Source organism: Micromys minutus, assembly GCF_963924665.1.
Source record: "Micromys minutus genome assembly, chromosome: 1".
NCBI classification, from domain to species: Eukaryota; Metazoa; Chordata; class Mammalia; order Rodentia; family Muridae; genus Micromys; species Micromys minutus.
In genome coordinates, this window is record NC_137969.1 from 11,638,794 (window position 1) to 11,652,423 (window position 13,630).

At 38.1% G+C, this 13,630-nt stretch overlaps 1 protein-coding gene across 1 annotated transcript in view; it reads right to left on the reverse strand.

Moving 5' to 3' along the window:
• LOC308438814 (cytosolic beta-glucosidase) overlaps window positions 1-13,630 on the reverse strand; it is a gene marked incomplete at both ends in the record, with an annotated part of 182,757 nt that overhangs the window by 107,968 nt on the left and 61,159 nt on the right. The window contains 2 exons of the mRNA XM_080940331.1: window positions 1,719-1,842; window positions 2,557-3,353. Of these exons, the coding sequence (XP_080796457.1) occupies window positions 1,719-1,842; window positions 2,557-3,353 (921 nt within the window). The remainder of the gene's footprint in view (window positions 1-1,718; window positions 1,843-2,556; window positions 3,354-13,630) is intronic.

Genomic DNA, 13,630 nt, shown 5'->3' on the forward strand with positions numbered 1-13,630 from the left:
ACTTAAAATCATTTTTAAAAAAAACAACAAAATGCATTTCTATAATTAGCAATAAAAAGTATACCAAATTAAAAATGAAAAAGGTTAATTCCTATTTTTGTCTAATTTCCTGAACATGCATACACTAAATTTAAAGGAGACATTTATGCTTCCTGTATCTACCTGTGATGGATATTTTTCATTGTTAACCTGACTTCTTTAGATTAATTGAGGCATCTGAGGCACAACTCTATGTGTGCCTGTGAAGGAATTATCCAAGGACTCATTAAGAGAGAAGACCCAGCTTAAATGGGGTGGGAGAACCACGCCATATGCCAGGGACTGTGATGAAATGGTATCCGAAGAAAGTAGAAAGTTGAGTGCACCAGCAATTCCTGGTTGGTTATGGGGTGGACAATGCTCCTCACTGACACAACCTCATTGTCACTACGTCTGGGTCAAGTACACAAGAACAAACAAACACAAACTGAAGATTGTGAAACCTTAGGCCAAACTGTACGTTCAAATAAACTCTTCCTTTTCAAAGATCTTTCTGGTATTTTGCAATGTGATCGTAACTAATAAACTAGCCATAAAGCTACATGACAAGCCTACCTCTCCTTCCGCACGAAATCTCACATCAGCAGGATGACAAATTACCTGGCTCATTCACAGAGAGAAATGCAGTGGAATCTCAGGGAAGCAGAGATTTTTCTTTATTTTCACATGTAAATCCTCACTCGAAGCACAAACACACACACACACACGCACACACACACACTTTTGAGTGTCATTTCTAAAAATAATCCTTTGCTTTGGTTAGATTACAGGAAACTGATTGTTGTCTGCCAAGAAGCTCCAGGCTGCAATGAGAGAATCACTCACAAACTGTCAGGTTTTAGACATTTACCCCTTTGCGGCATGTTCTAGAATTCCTTTTGGGTGTTTGCTGAGCGAGTCTGTAAAGAATACCTCCTGGACTTTTCAATAAAATGACATTAAATAAATATGGCTGCTAAGATTGGAAAAAGGAGACTGCAGTCTCATCTTTGTGTTAGCTCGTCCAGCTGTGACTCCTTTATAGGAATAAAAATAAAATCAAGACAGTGACAATGCCAAAAGGCAGGATTTTAAGAAAACCTGAAGAAGAGCAGACAAGGCAGCAGACTAATTCATAATGCACGTTATCAATTAGTAATTATGACTCATCATTTGTTATCAAATATTAAAAGATTTGTTTTGGAAGACTCACATCATCATCATCACCATCACCATCACCATCATCTGTGAAGGCAAATTACATATCTCTGTTTCTTACCTGGCTGCTTAGTCATAGCTCAAATGCTACACTGAGTTGCTTGCAAATCCTGTCAACTCATTTTTGATAGTTAGGACATCAAAATATGCAAACGGATTTGCTACAGTTGAGCGGTGTTGACGTTTTTGTGATATTTAATGAATTCCCCACAGTTCTATTCTTGTTACCTTCACCTAGGATCCAGGAAACACTGAAGACAGCTGCTTTTTTCTTGACTTAGTTTCAGCAGAGTGGAAGCTGGGCCTGAGCCTCACCTTCCTCTTCTCTAATACCTGCTCACCCCTCTCCTAATTACATGGCTTTCCACTAGTTTACATGAATCTCAGCTTTCAAAATCAATGGTCTCTGTGGAATCCAAATCAGCACATGGCAAAATTATATTAAGTTTGCACAATTGATCTTTCATCATTTCAAATGGTACCTTTGAATAGCTCCTGAAACGTCTGTCTGAAATACTCCCAACGCTGAGTGTCATCAAGAGATGGGGGGTCACACTGGGGAAACCCATTCTCAGTGATGTAAATTACAGGGTTATTATATGTATCCTAGAACAAGAGAGCAGAAGTTTCATTCCAAACAGATGTTACAAAAAAAAAAAAAAAAAAAAAAAAAAGATAGCTCATAAAATCAGGTGCATTACCCTCTATCTTCTGGAAGCTACAACCCCAAAACTAGTTTTCATCAAATTGCACTGACCCTATTAACTTAATTTTCCACACACTGACCTTTTATGACTAACAATGGAAAAGCAAAACTGTGCAAATGTCCATGAAGACAGTCAAATGACTCTTAACATAATGAGAAGACAGAAATATCTTTCTTCCCATCAGCATCTGCTGATTGTCACTGCTCCTTAACCCCTTGGTCCTGCCAGCAGGTACATTTTCTATCCCCCACAAGAGGGGTCCAGAAAACTGGTGCCTTGAAATTGTAATTTCAGCTGCCAGCAGAAGGGAGACCCAGAAGCATTCAGTTTTCTTTCCGTTAAATGCCTTTTCTAACCATACCTGTGATATCAACTTGAAACTTATGTTCAAGCTCTTTATGTAGCCACAATAGAATTTATCAACAAATGTTGGTCTAAAAGCCAGCTACTTAATTTTAACTAACTTAAGTCTTATTCTTTTTTCCCAGGCAAAAACTGAACATACTAACACCTAAAATCATCCCTTTTTGTGTCCATGTGTATGAATATATTCCATTCTCTGGTGTCCTTCTGTACTTGGGTGCACATGGGCACAAACAAATCATTAATTTACCTTAATATATTTCAGTAGTTTCCGTATTCCCCAGGGCACTATGTAGATCCAACCCACATTCTTCCAAGATGGATTAGGAAAGAATTCAATCTCCACATCCTGAAGGAAACTCAGTTCTCTCTGCTTATTCTCCTGATGCCTGACTAAGCGAGTTGTATAATATTGAACAGCAAAGAAATCAGCAGTGCCTTGGATCATTTTCTTCTCTTCGTCTGTGAATTCTGGAAGCCTTGATGATGGATAGCCTTGCTTTTTGCTCATGGAGGCAACCTGGGACTTGACAACATCTGGGTAATCACCATCAATAAATATGGGTTTAGCAAAGAAATCCAAGTGGAAATTGATGGCCCTCTTAGTAGCTTCCTGGTCAATCTCTGAGTTGGGATCTGCTGGTTCTAGCCAGCAAAAAAATAATGATAGGGACACAACGCCCTTCTGTTCTTCTCGGAATAAAGAATCATAGCTGTGCCAGGATCTGGCATGCGCCTTAATCAAATTATGAGCTGCCTGGTAACCCCCAATCCCAACATGAGGCACACCAGGAGCAAAGATCCCCATGTCATAGGCCAAGAGAGCAAGAATATTAGGCTCATTTATGGTGATCCATTGCTTCACTCGGTCTCCAAAGGTGCTGAAGCAAAACTGTGCATATTTGTCAAAGGCTTCAACAATTGCTTCTGACAACCAACCTCCTAGGTCTTCTAAAGCTTGAGGCAAATCAAAGTGATAGATGGCCACTATGGGTATCACACCATTCCTTAACAAATCGTTTATGATCTGGTTGTAATAGTCGACTCCTGGGAGAAGAAAAAAGTGTAAGAAAGAAAATGTTATTTTTAGTATATAGTCAATGTGTTTTAGGAGACTGGTATCACAATGAGTTGAATTCAAAAATAAAATGTATTGTGTATTCAAGTTGATCAATAAGATGCTGTGAAGAAGCATGAAAAACACCAGAGAAGAAAGGATAATCAGAAAAGGACGATAAGATATGGTGGCAGGATGAAAATAGTTGCTCCAAAACAGATACTTTTGAGAAAGTTGTTGTCACTTAACATTAAGCTGTTTTGGGTTTTATTGAAATCAGCTCTATAAGAACACAACATCTATGTCAGGTTAAATACAGGATTTGCCTCTAAATTCCCAAATCCTGGAATCCTATCAGAAAATCAATGAGTAATAAAGATCTGTTCAGCTAACAGATCTCAGTTGTATTAAAACATAAAGAAAGTAAAGCAAATGACTGCCTTGGTTCTGGCCAAGCCTAATTGCCTTACAAGTCTAGTGAAAGAAACTACTGAGTATCCACAAAAGTTAGCATCAAAGACAAGTGTAGTAGGACAGGCCTAAGGTCCCAAATACTTGGATCTATAAGTACAGTTAGGCCAGACTCAGCAACACTGAAGATCTAAAATGTTTTATATGTATACCAGAATGTGGATAAAAGATACCAAGACTTTTTATGCAGTACATCTCCCTGGATGGAGTTCACATTAAATTCTGACCATGTACAGGAATACGAAGCAAGCCGTTCCTCTCAGTTGATTCTTCCACAATAGCATGAACTGGGGAGTGTAGTAGGAACAACTGTTGCAGAATTCAGAAGAATGGTATTAAGTTGAAGAGACTCTGCCTCAGAAACCAAGGACAAGAAGATATTGGCAGTAGTCTCCTAAGGTGACTCGTGCCTTGAAAGGAACTCTTTAAGGAGAAGATGGTGGTACTGTTTTATGTTTATGAGAATGAAAAAAAAAAACAGTGCTTGGAGAAGAAAAGCTATCCTCAGTTAAGAGGTTTGTAGTGAGATTGTATAGAATCATCAGAACAATTGCACTACATACATGCCCCAAATGCAGTAGAAAGACATACTGTCAGGGGTGATCTTCTTTTCTAACTTACTGAATGTAGAAACAAACTTCTGCACTATTTCACCTATTCTGTCATGCCCCATGCTCCTTGCTTAAGGATCTATTGAGTGCAATCATATGCTGGGCATGAAAACATCAATAAACCCACTAAGAGCTCCACAAATAACACGGATACACGTACAAACAGGTGAAAATTATAGGACTACATAGTACAGATAGTGTTTAGTACTCTGTTTTTAAATGACAGATACCAGGTTGCAGAGATGGTACAGTGGTTAAGAGCACCTAATTTCTGTTCTTTCTGAGGTGCTGAATTCAGTACGCAGCAACCACAAGGTAGCTCACAACCATCTGCAATGAGATCTGATGTTCTCTTCTGGCATAGGTAGGCAGAAAACTACATGCATTATCAACCAATCAATCAATCAATAAGAGATAAATTATACCTACCCTAAACTTAGGGCATCAGCAAGCATGTTATAAAAATAATATTCTATAATGGATTGAACGTTGAATTATGATGCCAGGCAATATGATATCTATAGCCACTCGGTCCCATACTTGGTTCTTAACCTTGAGCTACTAGAACTCCGTGAATTATCTTTATTCATCTATAAAATATGGATAACACTAAAAACCTACTTCAGAGAGTTATTATGTCATAGTATAATGATACAATAGACTAAATCTGATAAGAACATTTCTTAACACACAATAAGGACTCAGTACAGGTCATCCATCATTTTATTAATTAATATTATTGTTATTGTTGGATGACTATAAACAATAATCATTAGTCAATAAGAACAAAGTGTTCCTTAAAGAGAAAAATCAAAAAGCGAATGTCTATAAAATTCAGACATGAAGAGGATGCAAAGGAGGAAACAGAATTTACTCATTTTGCTATAGGACAGAAGTCAACCACCACCACAAGAATTTGGCAAGGACAGTGGGGAGGGGCAGTGGGAGGAAAAGTGGAGGCAGAAGGCTTCAGGCATGCTGTAACTGGAATTGCTGGCACAGGCAATTGCAAAAGAGCTGAGTAGAAGTGTCTTCTGTGATTGGTTTGTGGGGTATATTTAGCTTTCTTCAGTTGGCCTGAGTTGGATACAGACTTCTCTGTTGGGAACAAAAACTATAGAAAGTGAAGGTTGTTAGCCAGCCCTGACTATTCTGGGCAGACAGTTACAGAGGTTGTGGTTTAGCTGTCTGGGCTTCTCATGTGGGTCAGAGTTTTATTTTGATATGCTGTCTGGACAGTGTTTATGTAGTTACTCTCTTAAAAGACAGGTTCCTTCTGGGAACTGAAAGTTCAGTATAAAGGGTTCCTACCTCACCAGAAGAAAACAGAAAATGGCGAGAAGAAAGCAGAGTCAACGCAGACCACATTATACACCAGGGTAGTGGCGACCCGTCTGAGTATTTTTTGCCATGGCTTACGCATTTCAAAAAAGGAAAATAACATGAGTCACATAGAAAAACTCCATGTCTTGGAAACACATTTGTTTGTGACTGTAGCAGAGTAACTCCTGATTTTTCTCATAGATTCCCATCAATTAAATGAGAATAAGATCAATCAGAGCCCAAAGAGCCTATGAAACTCCAGTTAAGGAAGAGACCTCAATATGGAAAGTTTCCTCTAGACATATTAGACTTTTTGAATGGACTCAATAGAACACATAAGTGTTCTTTGAAGTAAAAGAGTACAAGTTAGAAAAAACATGATCAGACTATGTAAGAATAAATCAGAGGCGGAGACTGTGGTTGACTGAGAAAGATTGGTTTGTTGCTGCCGACTTTGAAGGTGAAGAAAGCCAAAACCTATAGAAGCAAGCAGAAGTGGCCACCAAAAGGTCGCCAGCAAGAACTTGAGGACTTCAGACCCACATTTCAACAATTCCTGAACCAAGTCAGAGATCACCTTATCTATACACTTCAGAAAAATACACAGCACTAGAGATCCCTCTATTCCAGTTGACAGAGCTCTAAGGATGCAGGTGTGTTGGTTTAAGCAGTTGAGTAAGTGGTTTGGTAGCTATGAAAAAAAATCAATAAAATTTCCAAATGTATATACAAAGCTGTCCTTTCCTCTCTTCATAAAAATGTGTTCCAAAACCATCTCATGGCCTATATAAAATCCACATTTCCCAGTATGTAACTGGGATATCTAAGCTGATGTACTGTGCTTGGTATTCATAAGCTTCAAGCTTCTCAGTAAATTTTTCCCATTGGCTTGCCTTGCATATGAGTTTTTTTTTTCACTGAGTTCACTTATATACAAGCATATATATATATATATATATATATATATATATATATATATATACATATATACATATATATGCACACATACATACACACACTATATATGTGTATATGTGTGTGTATGTATTTATGTATGAGATAACATTCACTTTTGCTTAATTTTAGCATTAAGCCCAAGAGGAGGGCAATTTTATTCCTATTACAGACATGAAAATTGGTATCAAGAGAGTCGGGTGTTGTCAAATGAAATAGAGAATATTTAGTCCCACACTGAGCCGGAGTTTCCCCCACTAGAACATATCACCCCTCCTGTTTACAAATGTTCCTAAACCAGAAAAAAAAATGTGACTTTTCATTAACCTCAGCTTCTGACTACCCAGACCTGGTCATAATTTTAGATATTTTTTATTATTCTTTTATGAGGAATCTTTGAGGATAGCCAATCAACTTTAATTTAAGCAACATGATAATCATGAGTTGGCATTAAATACATTTTCTGTGTTTAGGAATTCATGCTCTGCTGCATAATTTATATGTAATATTCCCAGAATGTAACACCTTCCTTATTTCAGCTTTATAGAGTTTACTTGATAATATAATAAAACATTTAAAACTTTTCAGTAAGATGGTAGAAGTGTGTATGTGTGTGCATGTGCATATGCATGTGTGCGTTTGTGTGTGTGTGTGTGTGTGTGTGTGTGTGTGTTATTATAAAGGGATTGAATCTAAAGTTTTGTGAACAATAGAAAATCTGTCTGCCATGGAGCTGCAGCCCCAGCAGGAATGAGATCCTAAGGGCAGAGCGCCATATTAGCATAACTTAGTGGAAGGAACTTGAATGAATCCTCTGACCTCTGTATGCCTACACTCAGTTGTTAAAGAGAGGTGCTAACAGTGCCACCTTGCGGCTATTATAACAATTGGATAAGATCATATTGTTGAAAGTGTTTAATTTCATTTGTGAATAAGACTCGTAAGATTCAGTGACAACTAATACTTGTATGGTTCAGAGACAACTAATCCTCTATGTTCTCAAGTATCTGCCTGTTATAAACATGAGGTTCTTGGAATCAAAAGATCATTGGGGTCCTGTCTGTGGAGACACTTAGAACAATATTGACTCTTTGAAGAAGTAAAACTTCTAGAAGTTTCTCTCATTGTTTATACCACATTTCTTTTTTACTAATTTATTTCTTTTTATTATATGTGCATTGGTGTTGTGCTTGCATGGGTGTTTGTGTGAGGGTGTCAGATCCCCTGGAACTGCACTTACAGACAATTGTAAGCTGCCACGTGGGTACTGAGAATTGAACCTATGTCCTCTGGAAGAGCAACCATTGTGCTTACCTCATGTGTTGGCTTATCTCATCATACTACATCAGCGTCTTTCCTCCATTTCAGAACAAGTTTCCTTTCTGTGGCCCATTTACCATGGTCCCTCAAAGGCCATCATATCTTTCAACACTACCTCAGATCGCTGCACAATCTGCCAGACAACTCAGTTCTTTCACTTGATCAAATCCAGACCTTCTTGAGAGAGCAAAGCAACTGGGCAAGGCCATCTTTTTTAACAAGGCCACAGACATTATTCACTACAGGAGATAGGTTTTTTCCTTTGTCTGATCAGCAGTGGCTGGGAATAGAACAGAATGATACAGAAAGAAGGAAGGAAGGAAGGAGGGAGTGAGGGAGGGAGAAAGGCAGGAAGGAGGGAAGGAGGGAGGGAGGAAGGGAGAGAAGGAGAGAGGGAGGGACAGAGGGGGAAGGGAGAAAGGGAGGAAGAAAAGGAAGGAGGGAGGGAAGCAAGTAAGTAACCAAGGAAAAAGAAAGCAAGGAAGGAAGGAAAAAAGAAAGGAAGAAGGAAAAGAAAGAGAAAGAAGGAAGGAAGAAGAGAGGGAGTCTGACGAGCAGGCAGGACTAATTAGCCAACTGAATTTTAACAGAATTTTCTGAGTCACATGTCCAAACTGTGTAAGATATGTGCTAACTCACTTTGACTCACTCTTCTAGTTTTCACCACCAGTTTATGTAGTGGTCCACACCTGTTTTTGTTCTCTGTTCCTGCTGCTGCTGTAACAAATTACACATAAATTGTCCCATAGCTCTGGGGGCCAGAAATCCAAATAGTTTTCAAGAGGGTTAGGTCAAGATAGCAATAGAGTCACTGTCTTCTGGCAGTCTCTCAATTACAATTGACTTCTTTTTCTTTTCTAGGTAGTAGGTCTTCTGCATGCCTCTGTTACTGTTTTTCTCCGTCTTCGCCTCATCTCTCTCTGTCTCAACCTGCTTCAGTTCTAATATTCCCTCTGACTCTGATCATCCATGTTCCCTCCGTTAATGATCTAGGAGACTATAGTGGTCCCACAGAGATCATACAAGATAACCTCATCTCCATATCCTTAGCTTAATGATATCTGTAAAGTTTCTCTCGCCAGTTAAGGTACTATCTTTACAATGTCTCAAATTCAATACAAGAACATGTTTGGTGTATAAGGAGACATTATTCCATCTACAGTTAGGCTGGATGTGAAATACAAGGTAAATGTGCGTTAGTCAACTTATTTAAGTCATTCCCACTAAGTATTCTTATACTTGATGTCTTAAAGTGAACATGAATTTCTGCATGTATATTCACATTTTTTCTTTCTTTCCAAGACTTGTGTCTCCTAGTAATCCCATAAAACCTACATTTGTGGCAGATATGAAAATTCACTTAGACAGCTAAAAAATACAGAGCTATGGGATTTCAGTCGCCAACTCATTCTTTTCTTGTTAAACCTTGAAAACTTGACATTTGAAAAAGAAAAGCTATGCCACAATCTTACATTGTAAAATATTCTGCCAGCTAGAGGACATAGAGTTTTATGAGGTTCCAAATGTCCCATAATCAAACTTTGGCATGGGTAGTCAAGCAAACACATACATACACACACACACACACACACACACAGAGAGAGAGAGAGAGAGAGAGAGAGAGAGAGAGAGAGAGAGAGAGAAACAGAGAGACAGAGAAACAGAGAGACAGAGAGACAGGGACAGAGAGAGACAAAGAAAGAGAGACAGACAATAGAGACAGAGATACAGAGAGATACAGAGGCACCAAGAGAAACAGACAGAGAGACACATAAAGAAACAGAAACAAAGAAACAGAGACAGAGAGTGTTCCTGGACAGACAGTAAGAGAGTTTGTAATTTTTTTAAAAGTTCTTTGAGAAAATATTTAGGCTTGGGGGAGGGGGCCATACCAGCCTTTCCAAGTTTAAACTACTTTAATGTCTTCACCAGTTCACTACACAAGAATGAGCAACTGCTTGCAGAAATCTTGCATCTAGTAAGCACCCCCTGTGCCCTTTGGTTCAGGAGAAAGTCTGTATTATTAATTAGCTATGTCTGAGGCTAAACACACAAAAAACATCTCTGTGTGGTGGTCAGGTGATCACCATGTGAGCATGGCATGAGTCTTTCCTTGACATCCCCAGGTCACCTAACTGACTCTAGCAACATTTGTACCTCAGTTTTCTGTTCTAATTTCTCAGCCTCCGTTCTCTTGCTGTGTACACTGCTTCTGTACATGTAAATCTGACTCTCAACACCGAATATACTGGTACAGCTCCATGGGTCTTTCATTAAAACATTGGAAGGGCAGGGGAAGCTGGAGAGATGACTCAGTCTGTACAAGACTTGCCTTGCATGTCTGAGAACCCGAGTCCCCAGAAACTATGTTTTTAAAAGTTAGGTGTGCTAAAATAGGCTTTTACTGTGATGGTTGATACAACAGAGACAGGAAGACCCATGAAGTTCACTGGCTAGCCCAAACAGCAAGACTACTTGGCACGATATGGGCCAAAGTGGAACCTTATCTCAAAAATATCAGGGCAATGAGCACCCAAAGGTTCTCTTCTGGCCCCTAAAAGCATGTACATATACAGGTTCGTGTACACAAACACACACACACACACACACACACACACACACACACACACTTTCGTCTTTGCAGAACAAACAGAAAAAAGTAAATAAGTCTCAAAAGAGAATATCTTTAGAATTTTGGGTGCTTTAGAAAGGAAAAGCAAAGCATGCATCATATAACAAGTTAGCACCCACAGTAGGTCTGGTTCACTTTTAGCTTCATCAAAATTCATAAATATCTTCAACAGATATGATAAGCCAAGATGATGAGAGACATTTTCGTGTGCATTTCCTCACACCTACAATGACAGTTTATTGTAGAGCATCATCAATAAGAGCCCTTGGGATCCTAGAGCATCAGAGAGAGAATTCTGGAGCTGGTAATGGTCACAGGTCTGAGAATTATTATCATTTTGTTCTTTACCATCAAAATGAAGCTTATTGAAAACTTCATGAAAACTTTAATGAAAAGGATTTGGGGAATAAGTCATTTCTACTTCATTGACAGACAAAATTATAGCAGACTTCAAGGGGTTTTGCATAGCTTTTGATGTACATAATATTGAGCACTTGGATTTTGATGTCATATCTAGGTTAAACTCAGTCATTAGCAACTTTATCATCTTGGAATTTTGCACTCATATTTATGCCTCTAGCCCATGATAAAAATGCCTCATACTCGCAGACCTAATAGGAACATGAAATCTAAAAATCACGTTCCATGACTGGCACAGTAACTGACACATACATACTACACGCTCAAAAAAAAAAAAAAAAAAAAAAAGAGATCATCACTGAACTCAATGGTTTTTATGTTTGATGTTGACCTAAATAAATTACAGAACTATTTACTAAATCCCTCTCTGGAAGACAGCAGACTAGATTGCAGGGCTCTCTAGACATAATTATGTGGTCTTCACACTGTAAGCAATTCAAGAGACAGCCTTCCATCCATGCTGGGAGTACACAGAAAAGTTCTTTAGGTATAAGTCATACCCAATGTACTCTAAGTGGAATTAAATGCAAAGTGCTCACAACAGTAACAGTAAAGAGTGTAAGAAATATTCTATGAGCTATTCAAAGTTCTATAAGATGATAGATGATAGAGGATGACAGCAGATTGTCAGGTAGATAAATGACAGATAGATAAATGCATAAGGCAGGTGATATATAGGTTGGTGATAGATATATGTATAAATTATAGATAGATAGATGATAGATAGATAGATAGATATAGATAGATAGATAGATGATAGATAGATAGATAGATAGATAGATAGATAGATAGATTGATCGATAGATAGATGATAGATAGATGACATAGATAAGTGATAGAGATGGATGGATGGACAGACAGACAGACAGACAGACAGACAGACAGATAGATAGATAGATAGATAGATAGATGATAGATAGATAGATAGATAGATAGATAGATAGATTGATTGATAGATAGATGATAGATACATACATACATACATACATACATACATAATAGAAATTTAGATGGCTTCAGGAGTTCAAACTAAGTCAAATAGACCTAGAATGATACTAAGAAGATACCTTTTTATTAAGCCTTGAAAGAATAAAATGTTTTTTTTAATCTTTCTCTATTTCAGCAGATGAACCAAGCTGTTATGAATTAGACTAAGTTTTAGGAAATCTGATGTGGTGGTATTCATAGGAATTAATAAGGAAGACAAGAAAGAGGAAAAATAGGCATACCTGTTTGTGTGTGTGTGTGTGTGTGTGTGTGTGCATGTGTAAAAATGTCCTTGTTGAGAATACTAAACAGGTGAGGGCTGGGAGGATGATGGTTCAGGCAGAAAGCTAATAGCTGCAAAGGCACAAAGAAAGTCGACTGCAGCTGGTGACCAGTGAAAGAGGAAGAAAAAAGAGACAGAGCTCATTCAGAGTGAGTTCTCAGAGCTTGAGGTATCATGGTACAAAGAAAAAAGAAGGTAGATGTGTTGGGTGAGGACGATAGAAAATTATGGACTCACCTTTGAACTGAACAATACATCATTTTTTGTTCAAAGCCAAACCTAAAAGTACTCTATGGTGCGCAATAATTTTACATTTAACCAACAGGCCTCAACTTGGCTAATATATACTGAATTCAGTAAAGGACCTGCTTAGCTTGAGTTGTTCCTACTGTGGGGGAGGGCATAACTCTAAAGTTTAGACCTTCATATACACTTCTGGGTTATGGATACATTTTACAAGAAAGAGTTCACCCAGTCTTGTTTGAAACAAACACTACAAACGCCCAAGTACAGGTAAGAACTACTATAATGGGCTTTTGTATGTAAGGATTTATATAGCTTACTCATATGATTCCTGCGCCATCATTAAGGCTCTTGGTATTATAGGGAAAGAAGCCACTCTTGGGTCATACAATTGCCCATCCTGTGTTCAGGAAATATTCCCTAAAACTTACACTCAGTGTACTTCATTGGCTTCATGTAGTACTTCTATGAATTATATGAACTCTCTTCCAGACCAAGTAATAATAAAGAGTGTGTATTCAGAAGCCATATGTTGTAGAATATGGGGTTGGCAAACTTTTCTGCAAAGAACCAGATCATGAATATTTGGGCTTTGTAGGCCATATGGTCTCCACCTCAACTACTCACTTTTGCCATTGCAGGAGGGAAGCAACCATAGATGATGTGTAACAAATGGTATGGCTGTGTTCCAGTAAAACTTTATTTACAGAAACAGGTGGCAAGCCAGATTTGGTCCCTAGGCCAAGTTTCCAAACCTATCTTTGACAAGTATAGCTAAATCTTCAGTTTAGATTTCAGATCTATTCACCAAATGTGTGTAGTTGGACATCCACATCTATAAAATATGACCATGTTGTCTTCCTTATTGGTTTGAGGATAGGAGAAATTGTGTGTTAAAATGAGCAAGTAAAGTATTCAATAGAGAAGTGAATGTTCCTTTTATTTATGTGTATTAAGATTAATTAGCATTTAATAAGTGTTTATCATATATCAGGTACTATGAGAAGCACAGAGTTATTCCAG